Source organism: Etheostoma spectabile, chromosome 4 (assembly GCF_008692095.1).
Source record: "Etheostoma spectabile isolate EspeVRDwgs_2016 chromosome 4, UIUC_Espe_1.0, whole genome shotgun sequence".
Lineage (NCBI taxonomy): Eukaryota > Metazoa > Chordata > Actinopteri > Perciformes > Percidae > Etheostoma > Etheostoma spectabile.
This window is the reverse complement of record NC_045736.1, coordinates 20,420,997-20,438,513: the sequence shown is the minus strand read 5'-3', so window position 1 is coordinate 20,438,513 and position 17,517 is coordinate 20,420,997. Positions and strand designations below refer to the sequence as shown.

Genomic DNA, 17,517 nt, shown 5'->3' with positions numbered 1-17,517 from the left:
AATATATAATATATAGTATATATATATCTATATATAATTATAATAATATATACACATATATATATAATATATCTATATATATATATATATATATACACATTATATATATATAAATATATATATATATATATATTAATCTATATTAATATATATATATTATATATATATATATATACATTTACATATATACATATATACTTCACACAAAATAATATACTGTAACTGTTCTTATAAGACATTAAGTTCGTAATTTTTGTGTTATACCATACACTACCGGTCAAAAGTTTGGGGTCACTTTGAAATTTCCATTGCACTCCATTATAGACAGAAAACCAGCTGAGATCAGTTGTATTGTTTATTTTAAACAAGACAGCCGTTTTTAAGATTACATTATGTGCTTCCTAATTGCAAAATTGCGTTGTTCTTTTTTTACAGATGGACAGAAATGTTTGTATAGTTTTTACCGCATACAATACAAACGAATATACACATATTTGTCAACAACTCCACACATTTTTAAATGAGCTCAAAGCTTAATTTATCAGCCAGACAAATGAATTTTGTTTATTGTAGTGTTCTTTTTCCTGACAGGTGATTGGCAACTGGAGTTTATTTTATTGTTGTCATATAATCAATTGGTTATTCCTTTTTAAAATATTTTCTTCCCTGTGTTATGCTAAAATATTTGATTCTTTTCTTACTTCTTAAATTTGAGATGTTATTGTTTTATTTCCTTTTTTGGTGAGATGACTTATCCAACCCGGTCTCATGCCAGTTGGTGAAATGGTCACGTTATTTTTGTCTGCTTTATCACACAAGCACAATCCCTTGAAGCCTTTGAAATCATTGTGCCTTTTGTATTTTGTTACTTGTTCCCGTAAATGCACGTAATTCTGTAATATTTTCTTATTAGCCTTCTCTAGTGGCCAGAATAAACAGAGTGAAAACCAAATAGTGCGCTGCAGCGCTCGTACGTCTCGACGCACGTCTGTGGAAGCAAGAACGTGTTTCGACTCTGGCAGCTCTTACGAGTGGCCTACACAAATGCATAGGGACTGTTATAAGCAATAGCCTAAGTGAGGAGTATGCGGAGTGTCGGCAGCGCCTGTAAGTCCGGTAACAACAAGTGCACGTATTCTCATCAGGCAGGCAATCCGGAAATAGTGTGTAGTAGGATGAGGATGAGCAGAACGTGGGAACGGCAGAACGCAGGATGATAAGCGGTTAGAAGTGAAAGAGTGCGAGGAATGGAAGGGTTTGGAGGTTGAAGACCAGGATGAGAGTTGAGTTGGCGAGGCTAAAATTCTAACTGATGGCTTAAATCTGACAGCAGATGGAAGAGCTGTAAATTTGGGCAAGCTGTTGGGAAACTGACTCAACGAGTGGTAAACAGTGGTGAACGGGAACACAGGAGTGAAATATGGGATTCCTTTAGCAATGAGATAAGGGCTGTTAAACTTGAAGAAAAGTGTGATGCTGTCAGAGTGCAAGCGTTTAACCAAGGGGTTGAGAAAATTGTAACGGTCAGAGTTCTCATAAGCCAATGAGATGTTACAAGTGTCAGAAGTTTTTGCGTGTAGTGGAGTTGTGCAAAGGGACTAAAAGGCGTACTAAATGTGGTGGAAACATGACTATGGGGAATGTGGAGAAGTCCTAAATGCTGTAATTGTGCAGAAGTTTCTTATGGCAGTCAAAAGAGTGGAGCAAACAAAGAGAGTTGATGTAGGAAATGTTAGACAGGAAACAACAACAGGGAATGCATGGACACAGAGACGAGAATATGTAAGAGAGAAGGAGAAGGAGAAAAGAGGGACTTGGATATCTTTATTGCAGGGGTAATTAATGCAACAGCGGAGGTTAAATCTAAAACTGAAAGGATTCATATTATTGCAAAGGTAGCAATTTGGCATTTGGGCATCCTAGACTTAAAATGGGAAGAAATAAGGAAATGTCTGGCTGTACATGCCAGTCAGGAAGTGGGTAAAGGGTGATCTTATTGATCATGATCATTTTCCAGTGGAATGCAAGGAGCTTGTTGGCAAATGGTTACAATTTTAAACAGTTTATAGATAGCGTAAGTGAAAAACCTGATGTAATGTGTAGTCAGGAAACGTGGTTAAAACCCAGATTGGATTTTGTTATATCTAATGATATTGGCATCAGTTGTTACAGAGAGCAAGGTAGTGGTGGGGGGTGTGCCACCTTTGTAAGGAAGGGTGTACCCTATATGGTGTTGGGTATAGGGAAGAAACAAGAATATGTGGTAGTGGAAGTATGGGCAGACAAAAAGAAAATAGTAATGGTAAATTATTATAACCCTTTTAAACAGTTAGAATTAAATAAACTTGAAGAAATAGAAGGCCAGGATAGTGATAGTGTTATATGGTGTGGAGATTTTAATGCCCACAATACGCTGTGGGGAGGGGAAATGACAATGGACAGGTGATTGAGGAGATAATGAATGATAGGAACTTTGTTTGGTTGAATGATGGTAGAAGGACTAGGATTGATATTAGAACTGGTAAAGAGTCAGTCTTAGACCTAACAATTTTGTCTAGTAAAATGGCTCAAAAGTGTGAGTGGGAAGTGCACAGCACTATTGGAAGTGATCACCACACAATTTTATATAAATTGAACTTTGATGTAAGGTTGTGTCCCAAAGAGAGTCACGGTAGGTGGATTTTCAAAAAGGCAGACTGGACGAGATTTATGGAAATAAGCAATTTATATATTAGTTCAGTCCAAGAATGTAAAGATGTTGAATTAAAAGAAAGTGAGTTGCGACAGAGTATATGGCTGCAATGTCAAAAAGTTCAGGAAAACTAGGGAGAAAAGCGGTTCCATGGTAGTGTGTTGAATGTGAAGAGGACGTTTGGGAAAGGAACAGAGCTTTTAGAAGACTGAAAAGAACTCAGAAGAAGAAAGAAGGGGTAGGGAAGAAACAAGGAGTCAATATGCTGGGGTTATTCAAAAGAAAGATTGATTAGAGGATGAATATGTTCCTATCACTCTGAGAGAGTTGAGAAATGCATTGGATAAGTGTAAGAATTCAGCTCCTGGTAAAGATGACGTTTGTTATGGTATGTTAAGACGTTTAAGTGATAAGGGACTTCGGAAGATTTTAAATGTATTTAATAAAGTTGGTAAATAAAGTGGGGGGAAGGAAAGATTCATGCGGGATGGAAGGAGGCAGTTATTATTCCAATAAGAAAACCGGGAAAAAATGCTAGTAATCAGGCAAATTATAGGCCAATAGCTTTAACCTCTCACTTAAGTAAGTTAATGGAAAGGGTGGTAAATGGAAGGCCAATGCTCTTAATGGAAGAAAGGTGGTTGATGGCTGGGTGTCAGAGTGGCTTTAGAAAGGGAAATTAGTCTAGCGGATGAAATAAGAAAAGCACAGATTCAGAATGAGACGGTTGTGGCAGTATTTTTAGACATGGAAAAAGCATACAATATGCTTTGTGTATAGGGTCTCTTAATCAAGATGCATATGCTAGGAATTGGGGGAAATATGTTTAACTGGGTAACTTTTTAAATAATAGAAGTATTCAGGTGAAAATAAGGAAAGAAATATCTAGAAGGTGTTCGGTAGAAAGTTTGTTCCTTGCAGGTAGAAGCAGGTGAAATGCCACTCTGCTTGAGGAGAAAGCAACTTCAGGCTAATTATTGGATCAATTTGATGGGTCAAAGGTGTCATCACCCAGTTAAGGTAGCAATTATAGCAAGCTGGGAGGGAGAGGGGGCAAAACTTCCACGTTTTGGAGGGACAGGAGAGACCGTGGCACAGGAAATGTCTATACGTGACATGAACTTCTGTCCACGAGTACTGTGGCCATCAGTTCCTCTGTGGCTATTGGAAACCCGAAGAATGATTTGAAGATACTTGGGATTAAGTCAGATAATCCTGAATCAGATTCCATGGGCATATAATAGAGAGATATCAGGAACACATTAATTTTTGATGATGGTTCAAAGGATCCAGAAACAGGTGCTGCAGGAGCAGCTTTTGTTGTTCAGTGGTGGAATGTCCAAGCCCTTAAGAGAACCTCGAATTTCCAAGTGTGCTCACAGTGGAGTTATATGCAATCCTGATGGCAGTGCGATGGACTGAGCAGATTCTGGACCATAAAGTGTTGATATGTAGTTACTGTGTCCGCTATCAATAGTATTGGGAAAGGGTCATCAAAGAGTCGACAAGACCTTGTATATGAGATTCTTGTGACAATTAAAGAGGTGACAAGGAGAGGGGTATAAATTTCACCTGCATGGGTCCCAGCTCATGTTGGTATTGCGAGAAATGTAAAGGTGATAGGTTGGCAAAGGAAGCTGCTTATAAGAAAAATGTAGAGACCAGCATTGATTTATCCAAGGTGGAGGGTAAAGGTATTGTGTGATAATTATTAATAATTTTAAAATGGCAACAGCTCTGGGAACAATAAGACAAAGGGAGGTAACTATTCTCCATATCTAGTAGGGTAATTGATTCCGTCACTGTCTGTAAAAGAAGGGAGGTTATCCATATTATTTCTGGACTGAGGATTGGTCACACGTTTCTGAATAGCACTTTATTTATGTTAGGAAAACACCAGAGTGGCTTGTGTTCATGTCAGGAACATGAACACAAGCCATGTGTTGATTTTTTGGAGAAAAAATGACCACCAAAGACAAGATCTAATCAGAGAAATGCGAGACATTGGCTTAGAAGACGATTCTCTAAAAAACTGAAAACAACTTTTTACCCTCCCGCTTGATCCTACTTCTAAAATACTTTTTAAAGGACACTGGGCTGTTTAGAAGGATATAGTGCACTAAGGTGCTAGTTCCTGAGGTGGCAGCAATGCAACTTTTTGGATGTGGGCTGACCTAAAACCCACCCCATAGTAGAAGTAGAAGTAGTAGAAGAAGAAGAGAAGAAGAATAAGACGAAAAACAGAGAAGGGCCGAAATCATAATCTGTTGATTAGCTTGTGCACATCAGATCCCCTGCCGGAGCTGTAAACCTCCGCCTGGATTTGCCGCTCCTGACCCGCTTCTGGAGGAGTTATACGTGGCAGATTAGTGAGCATGTCCTCCTCATAAAGCCAAAGCAAAGTTTACCTGCCGCAGAAAATACAGAGGTGGTAAGTGAAGTATTTGACCTGCCGTTTACAATGACTGTGATTCATGTGCGTGACACTTTGGCAGTTTTTGTGGCACAGATGTGCAAAGGGAAGTTGCTGGCGGTGATCCGTTTCTGCCGTATGTAGCCTACTTTTTACAGTCTTTTCCGCCACGTCAGTGCACATGTAGGTAAAGAGGAAAAAAGTCCGTGTGGCCTGTTGCTTCACTTTTTTGTGCCAGTTTAATTAACAAAGGAGCGCTATGGAGGAGCTCCACGTGTCGGGACAGAAGACTTTCCGTCTGTCCTGGCCTGTTTCTGCCTACGCCCACTGGCCTTCAATGTCCGGTATTAAATGAATGACATGTGGTGGGAGAGAATTTAACGTGATAATCACAACTGACAGGCTCTTCTGATCGATAGAGCTGCTAGAGACCTCAGTGTTGCGACATATGGGAAACTTCCAGAAATGTTTTTAAGTCATGTAGCCTACCATAGACATAGCATACAGCTTTTCCACTTCCTGTAGGATCAGAGGAGGTTTGACATGAACATAAGTCAGTATGAGATGGGGAAGGACATTCAACAGGCTAATTCTGTAATCCAGTGAAATTGTTTTAAATCAGTCTGTTTTGTTTTATTTCCCCCTGTTGTCAAATGAAGGTGTGGATACTGCAGGGGCTATAGTGCCAGATGATAAACAAGACTCAGGCAGGTTAAGAAGTAGCCTCTAGTGACGCTATTATGTAGTTAATCAACCAAAGAGTTTTTACATATGTATTTTTTAACTGTAATATGTCAGGCTCAGTACATACTTGGGTCATAATTAGCCAAATATCATAATGTACTTTACTAGAATATTTCCATTTTGTACTTGATACTTCTACTTCACTACAGCTACTAGCGGATCAATAATACATTGTTAAATGTAGCTTCAACATTAAGTGGTGCATCAATAATTATAATCCAATAATATAACATTTATTAATCTGAAATTAACAATTCAGCGTAATGAGTACTTTTACTTTTGGTACTTAAAGTATATTTTGATGCCAGTACTTTTGTTCTTTTAAAGTGGCTATATGTAACTTTCAGTTTGTGTTGATTCTAGCAGCTACTTGTTTTTACCACACCTGCTGTGTTTTTTACAGGTGCTGTATTGACCACTGTAGATGACTGAGTAAGTGTTACGGTGAGGTCATATAGTCGCAAAGAATGTTTTGCTTAGACAAAAAAAAGTTAGTCTTTTACAATAAAAGAATACGTTAGTGATGCAACATTGCATTTCAAGTGTTAGTGCATACGGTAAACATAAGCTAAGTTTCCATCAACTTGTCAATCGAATTATCTGAAGTTTGGTTAAACAAATTAGGAGGTGTGTCTGTCTGTGTGAGAGTCAGGCAGTCAGTCATGGTTTCTTTCCTAAGAGTAATTGATTTATTGACTATCGCGACAGGCCTATGTGTAACAAAGAAATCTGTGACCCGCCAGAATGTCTTTACTGTAGCGCTGTCTACTTGCTAAAAATCATTTTGGGACTTTGTGGGAAAAATCAAACCTGAGCAGATGCATTAATAAAAACCATATAAAACTAGTCTTGTTTGCTGTTACAGCGCACTTATGATCATCAAATGGAACATTATAGTTTCAGAAACGTGTAAAAGTTACATATAGTCACTTCAGATCTTAGCACTTCTTCCACCTCTGCATTAAAAAAAAAAAAAAACTTTCTGCAGTTTGACATTTGACAGAACAGGCCTGAAAATTCACCCCTTTTCACCAGGCCTCGCTCTTCTTTGTCAAGAATTTTCTCAGTCTTTGTGGCTCTCTGTGGCAGTACTGCCTCCCACAGCAGTTGCCTCACAGTCTGCATGCAGTGGAAAGTTGCAAAATCAGCTTAATTACTTTTATGAGGCATCCAGCATCTGTGGCAATCTGTAAATCATAATATATGATCAATATGTTGTTTACATGAGGCTGACTACATTGTCCATTATACTAATTTGTTTCTCACAATTTCTTGTTCAGTTTTTTTGGCCAGGTCTCATTAATAGTTGCCTGGAAATTGTGACATAAATATTATGAAAGGATTTTGAAACCATAAACTATATATTTATTAGGAGTGAGAATCACCAGACTCCTCCCGATACGCTATCATCACGATACTTATGTCACGATACGAGATTGTGATTCTAAACATATTGCAGTAGTCTGCGATAAATTGCACCCACCCCTAATATCTATATTCATGTATATTACTAAAGCTAGAAAAATCCAAGTTGTTAGTGCAGCCTACTATTAACTAATATCAAAGGCTAAATGTGTATAAGGTAGTGTGTCAACGTGCTAAAAGGGTAATTAAAAACATTTTGTTCATGTGAATAATTTAAAGTATTGGTTCATGAACTTAGTTCCCTGGGGTGTTGTAACAAAAGCTCATTAGACAGACATGTCTTTCTCTGTATGTAAGGCTTTAATAATTAACCTCAATAGTTAAGTGCTAGTTTACTGGTTGTCTGTTAATATGTAGAAAACCGATACATGTTGCTGTGAAGAGGAAACTTAACTTAATGCTAATTTTAGAATCAGCTACAAATGTTTATGAGTAAAACTAAATTGAAGGTTTTAGGGAAAGTCTGAAAATCAAACATGCAACGATGTTGCAATAAAATGTTTCTTGGGTTACTTTTGTAGTATTTTATTGCTACTTCAAGTGACTTTTATTTTATGGAAATGTATTTGCAGTCTTTTTCTCAGTTTAGTTTAACATCAGGAATTTGTATTTCTTGCAGATACACAGGGATGCTGGCAGATTCATGTCCGCAGACACTCTACCTCAACTGAAATACTCTTATTACCAACAGTTTATATTGACCGCTTCCACAATTGTGGTTTGGCATAATAACTGAATATTCAAATCCCTAGAGTTTGAGCTCTATGCCCGTTAACAGCATGTTCACCAGTGTTTATAGATCATTTTAAACAGTATTGTTGCTATAGAATACCACTTTACTGAACACCTTGGTATATGCGCATGTTGGGGATGTATTGTAAATGGTTAGTAGAATAGTTGCTTGAAGCTCTGGTGAGATTTAAATACTGATCCAAAAGGTTGTAAATGTGATTAATTAAAACATCAAAATATTAAAAATGTGCCCAAAAAGAAGACTTATACAGTATTGCTACATTCATCAGTGACTCTGCATTCATCTGGGTTTTTCGTTCCAGGCTCATGAAGCAATCTGTTATACAAAGTAACAGTCCCCAGTTATTCAGTAGTTCCTTCCACACCAATACATCAGTCAGTAAATGACATCGACAAGGTTATACAATAGAGGACCTGGAAGCAATGGTTTTTGAGCCAAGACTGCGTTGTGATGATGATGATGATCCTCTTCTATCTTTAGAATGAGTATTGACCTTTTGAACTTTATACCACATACCCTGAATATCATGACATGTACTGGTAAAGACCTGAAGGCAGCAGAGGACAACAGAACCGCCACCAGCGCGTAGGACATATATGCTGGGTATGAAGGTGACCGGCGTTAATGTCAGGTAGGTAGAATGGGTGGAACTGTAGATAGAGGCTTGAACAAAAGGAAGGAAGGAGTGGGATGATTCTCTTGATGGTTGTGTGCTGAATGCTGATAGATGGAGTTGGTGAAGAGGCCAGAGGAAAGAGAGTGAATGGGACAGGAAAGCTGTTGATGAATGGTTGAAAGTGCTTCCTGTGGCAGCCAAAAGTCATGCGTTAAGTGTATTTGCTTTAAATTAGCATCCCATTCAGTCAACAGCAGATTATAAAACTATTCCCAAATGTAGAAGAGCACTAATGCATTCCATTTTGGATATGTCTAATATTATGTCAGCACCTTGGATTAAAGTACCTGGAGGATTCACTTTGATAGAGGCCAGCACAACTACCCATAAAATGCTGTGCATTTAGCTGAACATAGTGGAACATTTAGCAGCTTAAGATATTTCTCTGTCAGTGGAGACCAAAATGGTACTAAAGAGAGTGAATATTGGAGTTGTATCTGCCAGATGGACAGAAACATGACTCCAAATGAATGGTAGTGTCACTTTTGTGTCTGATGGATGTCTTCAGAGGCAACTTTTTGCATACAAATTGCTGAAAGAACTTTGTAATGTGATAATATGTCTGTATAAATGTTTATCTTGTTTCATTGCCAACAATTTTTTAATTTAATTAATATAGATAATGATAGAGTTGGGAATATGATACATACTGCAAGACAGAAGAAATGTGTTGAGAGAAACTCTTGAAGCGTTTATACTGAGGTATCTATTTAATTATCTCTGGTTGTGTTGGGAAATGTTGCAAATCATGAGCAGGACTGCTTCATGACTATTTGAATTACAGGATTTTTGTGTCACTGTGTATGTTTTTTAGGTTTATCTGAATTTAGATCAGCGTTGACAGTATTTGTGTATTTGCAAATGTTACACATTCAGCATAGAGCCAGAATGGCAGTCGGCTCCTTGGCACATCCACCAGGTTGTTGATGAGCCGTACAGCATGCTCCTCTGTGATGCTGCTTCTTTTGTATACAGCAGTGCTCTAACCACTACACTGGGGTGGACAGTGTGAAGCACTCTGTTTTTACAAATTGAAAAACAGCCCTTGTCCCCTTTTTGTAGAGTGTAGTGTTACAACAGCTTGGTTTGTTATATAAACTATATTACTAAGAGCTTACATGACTGCACCACATCCATATCTCCTGCTTGGACACTGGTAAGGGTCAGTGGTTTACTGCTCCATACAAGGCCAGCTGCTTTGATTGATCATCTGAATGAAGCTCTCCTCCTCCTCCTCCTCTTCCTCGCTCTGACGCATCCTGCAAACTTTCTGTTTCCGCCAAGTTATCGCAGCCAAAATATTAGAAGTATATTCCTTGTCCAGTACAGCTAATTCATTATACCGGTTTACTTAAGTATTTATTAAAAAAGAAATTAGCCACGTGAATGGTGTGCATCTATTGATGGCAATATCGGTCTGTCAGTTGGTCCATCAGAACACTCCAGACTTAAATATCTCATAACTATTGGATTATTATTATTCTTTTAACAGACATTCATGGTTCCCAGATGATTTATCCTGAGAACTTTAAGGGATCCCTGGACTTTTTCTCTCGTACCGCCAAAAGTTGACATGTGTTTTTTAGAATTATTGTTATGTTGTAGCGCCATGACATACTGTTCATAAATTCATGTCCCACCTCAGGATGAATTGTAATGACTTTGGTGTTCCTCTGACTTATTCTAGCACTAGCATCAGGTCAAAAACTGAATTTGTACAATACTTTGGTTTATGACCAAATGCCTACAAAACTTATGACACTCACATCAGTATCAGCTGTACTTTGTGTTTAGTGCTCATTAGCAAATGTCGGTAGGGTAACAAGCTTAACTAAGTGGGGATTGTGGTAAATATTTGTACATGCTTTATCAGCATGTTAGCATTCAGCTCAAAACACCACTGTGCTATGTATAGCCTCACAGAAGAAAACTGCATTGTTTGAATGTACAGTTTGACATTTAGAAATCATCAAGAGACATTTGAAGAAAAGAAAAACAGACTAAAATAAAGACACTAGAAATAGAAAAAATAATGTCAAAACAATACACATAAAAAAGCTTTACTCTGTTACTGGTTTTTAGATGTTATGTATCTTGCTTTATTAGTTTTGCCTTATTTTAATTGCATTTTTAGTTACTAGATTTTTATTACAACTTAATTTTCTGTAGCCTACTTATTCAAAGTCTGTGTACTGGGTAGGTTTGGGTTGAGGGTCATTGTAGTTGAAATGGGCAGTGGGATGAAAGACAGTGTGTTATTTTCTGTCATACAGTGATGTGTTTTAGGATAAGGTTTTCAATGTTCATTTTCAGTGGAACAGCTCCAGGCTGGTGGGATGTTTTAAAATCCCTACTTCTTACTTCTCAACTTCCCAATGTTATGCTTGTTAGGTTCATACAAGTTTAAAAGTGTAAACTCTATACATACATACATACACATACATACATACATACATAAGTGATTGCCTTTCATCATCTCATTACTACAATTACTAGCATGGATTGCTTTTGCATCTGATCTGTGTGTCATACTTTGTTTCTCAGTCTGTTTGATCTTGGCCATGGCCCACGGCACCAGCATCCAGTATGAGCCTGTGGCAGAGATTGGAGGAGGTGCTTACGGGACAGTTTATAAGGCACGAGATACAGAGAGCGGGCAGTTTGTGGCTCTGAAAAGCGTGCGAGTCCAGACCGACCAAAATGGCCTCCCAGTCTCCACAGTCAGAGAGGTGGCTCTGTTAAAAAGGCTGGAGCAGTTTGACCACCCCAACGTGGTCAGGTAAAACATCAAGTTCAAATAATTCAATTCTGCAATTCACTTTGAACACCTTTCACTGAAGTCACTGTTTGACAGGCTTATGGATGTATGTGCCACCCAGAGGTCAGACCAGGAGACTAAAGTCACTCTGGTTTTTGAACATGTGGACCAAGACCTCAAGACGTATCTAGAGAGATCCCCAGCTCCAGGATTATCTCCTGACCGCATTAAAGTGAGAACTAACTGAAACAATTTCTCAATTAAACTGCATAATCTGTCAAATAGGTTAGAAAGAAGAAAACTGTGTGGAAAGGGTGGAGTGTTTTTCATGAATTAGGGTCTTATCACCCTTTTTTCAAGTAACCCTTTTCTGTTCCCTGTATCTGTCTTTTATTGTCTGTAAAGCGTCCTTGAGTGTTAGAAAGGCACTGTTAGATATAATGTATTATTATTATTATTATTATTATTAACCTCTGTTGAAATGTTGTGTTCCTGTTGAAACATTCCTTTGTGTGCTTTTGCAGGACCTGATGAGGCAGTTGCTGTGCGGTCTTGCATTCCTTCACTCTAACCGCGTGATGCACCGAGACCTAAAACCAGAGAATATTCTGGTAACCAGCCAGGGCCAGGTGAAGCTGGCTGACTTTGGACTGGCCAGGATCTACAGCTGTCACATGGCCCTCACTCCTGTGGTAAGAACTCACCTGGACCATACATGTGTATACAATTTTCCAAAGAATATCATAATTTAAAAAATGTTGTGCTCATATTGTGTTTTTTGGAGTTTCCCCCTTCATTTATTGTGATATATATATATATATATATATATATATATATATATATATATATATATATATATAATATATATATATATATATATATATATATTTTTTTTTTTTTGTGCATGTTATAGGTGTTTACAAAGTGAAAAAGCCACCCCAAAAGAACTGGGCAATGTGCAGTACAACAAAAACATGGTGTTTTTTGAAATTAAACCATGTAAACCTATTCTGATATAACCTCTAAATACAATTTATAAACCGGCTGCTTGTTTCCAGTCAGTTCATACTCAATCTTCAGCCACTGAAAATTTGGTTGAGATAACTAATCTATCATACTAATATTATTTTGCAACTAAATTCTTTGACAGTGCATTCAGTGTCTAACGGGTTACAACATTAACCTTTGTGAATACAAGACACTGGCATCTTTACATTTGCAGTTGTGGAATGTAACTTAGTACATTTACTCAAGTACTGTACTTGGGTACAAATTCAAGGACCTTGTTCTTTACTTGAGAAAACCATGTATCTCCAGGTGTGTTGATTTTGAATGTTTGTGATGAACTTAAGGGTGAAGTGTTCCTTGTTATGGTTTGTGAAAACTCACCTATTTCACAAGCTAAGTAAAGTATTTAAAAACCCTCTTGGATGAGCTGGAAAATGCATCCTCACAAAATTAAAAATACAAGGCTGTTTTTCTAAAGTCATGAAAAGTTGACTTATATGATCATATGTAAAATGGTTTAAAAAGAATGACTGAACATTTTACTACGTGTACTTTTACTGTTCATACTGAAAGTGCATTTGTGGACAATACTTTACTTAAGTGAGGTTTTGAATGCAGGACTTTTACTTGGTGGTATTATTGCTTTTACTTGTGGTATTAGTACTTTTATCAAAGTAAAGTATTTGAAAATGGCTTCCACCACTGCACATTACCCTTTTTGCAAAGCCCATACTAGCTTATTATTTCTCTTTTTAAATTAAATTTAATGACAAAGTAGCATAAAGTGAACACATTTATTTCAGTTGCTAACTTCAAATCTTGGGTTGCGCTACCTATTCTTCATATTTAAGTAACAGTTTAAATGAAAATAAGAGTCCACAGTCAGTAGTATACTGCTAACTTCTGCTTGGTTTTAGCCTGTCAGCATGCTAACGTTAGCTACTTATCACCACAAACAAAGTAGGCCTATAGCTTGTTACTTGATATTCATACTGAGGTAAAATGAATTTAAAAAATGTCCACCTGGAAGGCAAGGAAGCCTAAAATGTATGGTAAGCTTTGGGAAAGGGTCAACATAAACACAGTGTTGTAAACAAGCTAAAACATGCAACAATATACATTCAATGGACTCCCTGTTTGTGTCTGCCAGGTGGTGACACTGTGGTACCGACCCCCCGAGGTTCTGCTGCAGTCCAGCTACGCCACACCCGTGGACATCTGGAGCACCGGCTGCATCTTTGCTGAGATGTTCAGACGCAAGTGAGTCAGCAGAATAATGTTCGGACAAAGACTGGCTATATATAACAAAAAATCAATCTAATCTAAAAAGACTGGCCAGTCTTTGGCCAGTCTTTTTAGATTAGATTGATTTTTTGTTATATATAGCCAGTCTTTGTCCGAACATTACGTAACGTTTTTTTTTTGTTGTTTTTAAATTAGATTGATTTTTATGATCCAAATGCCTGTGCAAAGAAACAGTGTGTTTGATTATTCTATCCATCCAATCAAATGTATTTAGAGCACATTTAAAAACAGTTGAGGAAAGTGCTGTACAATCAGAATATCAAAAACATTGAACACAAAGCAACAAATTATGGTATTGATCTGATTAACTTACAAAGTAGCAGAGATGCGATTTAATATCCTGAAGGTACCTTTGCAAGGTGGAGGTTTTTGCTTAAAGTTTGTCGTATAACACCACAGGCTAGCTAAGAGTTTGAATCCATGTCTCCTACAAACATTTTCATTTTATATACTGTAGGTAAATACTACTAATGTACTTTAAAAACATTTTGCTGCATGGATTATTTTCACTGGCAATGTTTTTTTTTCCTAATCCAGAAAGGATACTGCAGATAAAATATAAGTAGGATAGAGTTGCCGTTAGCTACATTGAGATACACTCATTACCTGGTTATGTGCATTCAGATTTGAGCTCAAACTTAACATACGTTTGTGTGTCAGTTTCAGAGCAGCGTTGATGAGTTTGCTGAGGTTTCCAATTTTGATCTTTAAATGGATCACATTACAAGGTTATCTGTGGCTCCGGGGAAATGTGGTCTGGAGCCTCAGACTGTCGGGGGGTGAATTGGTGAAAAACAGCTGTGCTTCTTCCAACCTCATTATGTTTCAGCACATACATATGTTTTACTACAGCCTTGCCCCTCTTCCAACCAACTCTACAATAAATGTACTCTGACGCATACCGTAGTTGTACTTTACATCTTGCAGTCATGGCAAGTGTCATCAGCATCATGCATGCTGATTCAAACCCACTGCCGGCTCACAGACTTTAACCTGCTTCAACACATCCAAACGCCATTGGTGGTAGCATGTCCACAAACAGTTTCTGCAAGCAAAAGTCATAATGTAACTATAGCTTTTTAACACTCATCAGTCTTGTTTGCAACTAGTCTCTCCCAGTTCAACTGAGAACCAGTGCACTGACACACACACACACACACACACACACACACACACACACACATGGTAGCTTCATCTAGTGGTACAAATCACACATTACATGAAGACAGCAGTCAACTTTGGTAGAGAGAAGAGATTCATGCCTTAAAATAATTGCCTTGTGAACAGTATAACGATGGTGATGATTAAATGATACATAGTATTACTTCTGTCTGTTAGACCTTTGTTCTGCGGGGAATCAGAAGTGGACCAACTTGGGAAAATCTTTGAGTGAGTATCACAGCTTACATCCCATTTACCTTACCAGATGCTTCATATTATACCTAATGCATTGGGAATTTGATGTCATTTCAGAGTTATCGGCTTGCCACCAGAGGACGAGTGGCCAACTGATGTTACATTGTCAAGAAAACACTTCCCCCCTCTCTTACCTCGCCCAATCACTGACTTTGTTCCAGAGATAAATGAGCAGGGGGGGCAACTATTGCTGGTAAGACTTCGCCATGAATTAAAAATTCAAAGTGTCAGTCCATCTTGACTGGTAAGTGATTAATTTCCAGCAACACGATCAGTAACCTCAAACTCAAGAAGAATGATCTTTGCTCATAGTCTGCTGATGTTCTACATTAGCCACAATAACTTCACTGGTAAAATCCTCATGACTAGTTACTTCTCCAGCTGGTTAAACTAGAGGAGAGCACAACTTAATGGTCAGGCAATCACCAGACCAAGCCAAGCTTGATAGATTTGAGATCGAGCATTGGTCTGGGGAGTCTGCTCTGTATTTTATCTGCACAAGAGGCGTGATCAATGGGCATAGTTCAAATGGAAATGGTTAATCCTTCAACCAAAAAAAAAAAAAAAAGTAAGAAGCTGCTTGGTCGCTTTGTGTTAAACCCGCCAGTAGTGTGCCAGGTAGATAAGCCAATTTGTGATTGGTTCCTGCAAAATTGTCAACTGAAGCAGGAGGATTAAAGATGCAGGTTTCCAGACCGAGCTGCAGGGCCAAATCAAATCGCCCGCAGAGTGGGCGGGGCTCACCCAGTCTGACGAGTTACAGCAGTCCTGTTTAAATAAAACTATTCTTTCTGCATTATAATTTAAAGTGCTAGTAAAACTTTTCTAATTGATTTAGTATTGTTTTTACCAACATATCTAAAAAAAGGAAATGTGCAGTAAATGTATCTGTTCTGGGATTGAACTAGTGACTTAACAATACCTTTTTTAAAGTAAACTGTATATTTTATTTTGCCTTTTTAAGGTTTAATTGCAAAATACATTAAGAAACATTTTGGGCAAGAATTTATTGAAATAACCAAATTTAAATATCTAAATCACAATAACCAGAAAAAGCAAATCTTAAGTCTCATTTTTTGTGACTTTCCTCTCACCTTTTTGTTTTCCTTTTTTGACCAATAACTTTGTACACTTCTTGCCCGTTGCCTAGCAACTGGTCCTGGTGAAATGACAGTCAGGCACATAACCCTACGTAAACGGCGTACTGTCTTTTATCTTATATTTTAAATAGATTACACAGATGAGATAATGTGTTAATGAGTGAGCTTTATATGTTAACTTTGAACAGAGCCAGACTGTCTGTTTTTCTTGTATGCAGTCTTTATGCTAATCTAATAAATAGGTAGAGTGGTATCAACCCTCTCGCCTAACTCCCTGCAAGACAGTGCACAAAAGTATTCCTCAAAATGTCGAACTGTTCCTTCACGACCTGACGCAGCTCTAATATCCTGCTGTTCTTCCACAGAAAATGCTGACCTTCGACCCACTGAAACGAATATCTGCCCTGAATGCCATAGAACACCCATATTTCCAGGACGAGGAGACATTGACTTGAAATGACGCGGTGAAATACGCAGCGAGAGGTAACAGTGTCTACGTTTAGACCTGGCCAAACCATAAAGGATTTCAATTTCATGCAGTGCGTTGCCTTTCAAGACGTCATGGTTATGCTTTTGGGATATTATTTTTGTTACTCCTACATCGGGGATTGGGATTGTAGTCTGAGAAATGGTATAAAAAAGAAGAGGAGTGAAGTTGAGGATCGCTGGCATGCTTTCCAACATCACAATTAATTACCATATTGTGTCTTCAAGGACAGTACCAGTGTTCTTTGATGTTTCATCAGTCTCGTCCACACAGACACGCCTGTCATCTCCTCTGAAATGTTGCTTGTGTTACTTTTGTACAGTGTTTTGACAGAAGACAGGAGAGATGTCGTCTTTTCTCGTTTCAGGCCGAACATAGTCTGACAGAGGTGACACATGAGGGTTAGAACAGCCAGTCGTTAGGGATTTTACTGTATTTGTGTTCATATTTATCATACTAAAGGAACAATAACATCATATGTTTTATGAAAATCATGAGAAAATGAGACTAGTCTGAATTAGCAGACGGAAAATGCAAAAAGACATATGACAAGAAAACTGGTATTGCCCTTAAAAACTTAGGACTGACGGGGTACACGTCATTTCATGTCTAACATTTTTTGTCCGTTTGCTAAAACCATCTGAAATCAACCAGCACTGCAACCACAAATTAATAAAAACTGTTTTATTCACATGTAACGTTCATTTGTGTATATTATTATTGTGATGATGATTGTTAA

The 17,517-nt window shown here is 37.9% G+C and overlaps 1 protein-coding gene and 1 long non-coding RNA gene across 2 annotated transcripts; both read left to right on the top strand.

Moving 5' to 3' along the window:
- The first annotated feature begins 605 nt into the window (after positions 1–605).
- Positions 606–17,471, top strand: LOC116687250 (uncharacterized). The gene is made up of 3 exons (XR_004331498.1): positions 606–619; positions 4,450–4,453; positions 17,360–17,471. It is a non-coding gene; the product is annotated as an uncharacterized LOC116687250 (long non-coding RNA).
- On the top strand, positions 4,933–16,895 carry LOC116687243 (cyclin-dependent kinase 4). The gene is made up of 8 exons (XM_032512443.1): positions 4,933–5,123; positions 11,249–11,483; positions 11,559–11,694; positions 11,987–12,154; positions 13,621–13,730; positions 15,114–15,164; positions 15,249–15,384; positions 16,657–16,895. Exons 2-8 carry the CDS (start codon positions 11,266–11,268, stop codon positions 16,744–16,746), a joined length of 909 nt encoding a protein of 302 aa, XP_032368334.1. The 5' UTR covers positions 4,933–5,123; positions 11,249–11,265; the 3' UTR covers positions 16,747–16,895.
- Positions 17,472–17,517: the final 46 nt, after the last annotated feature.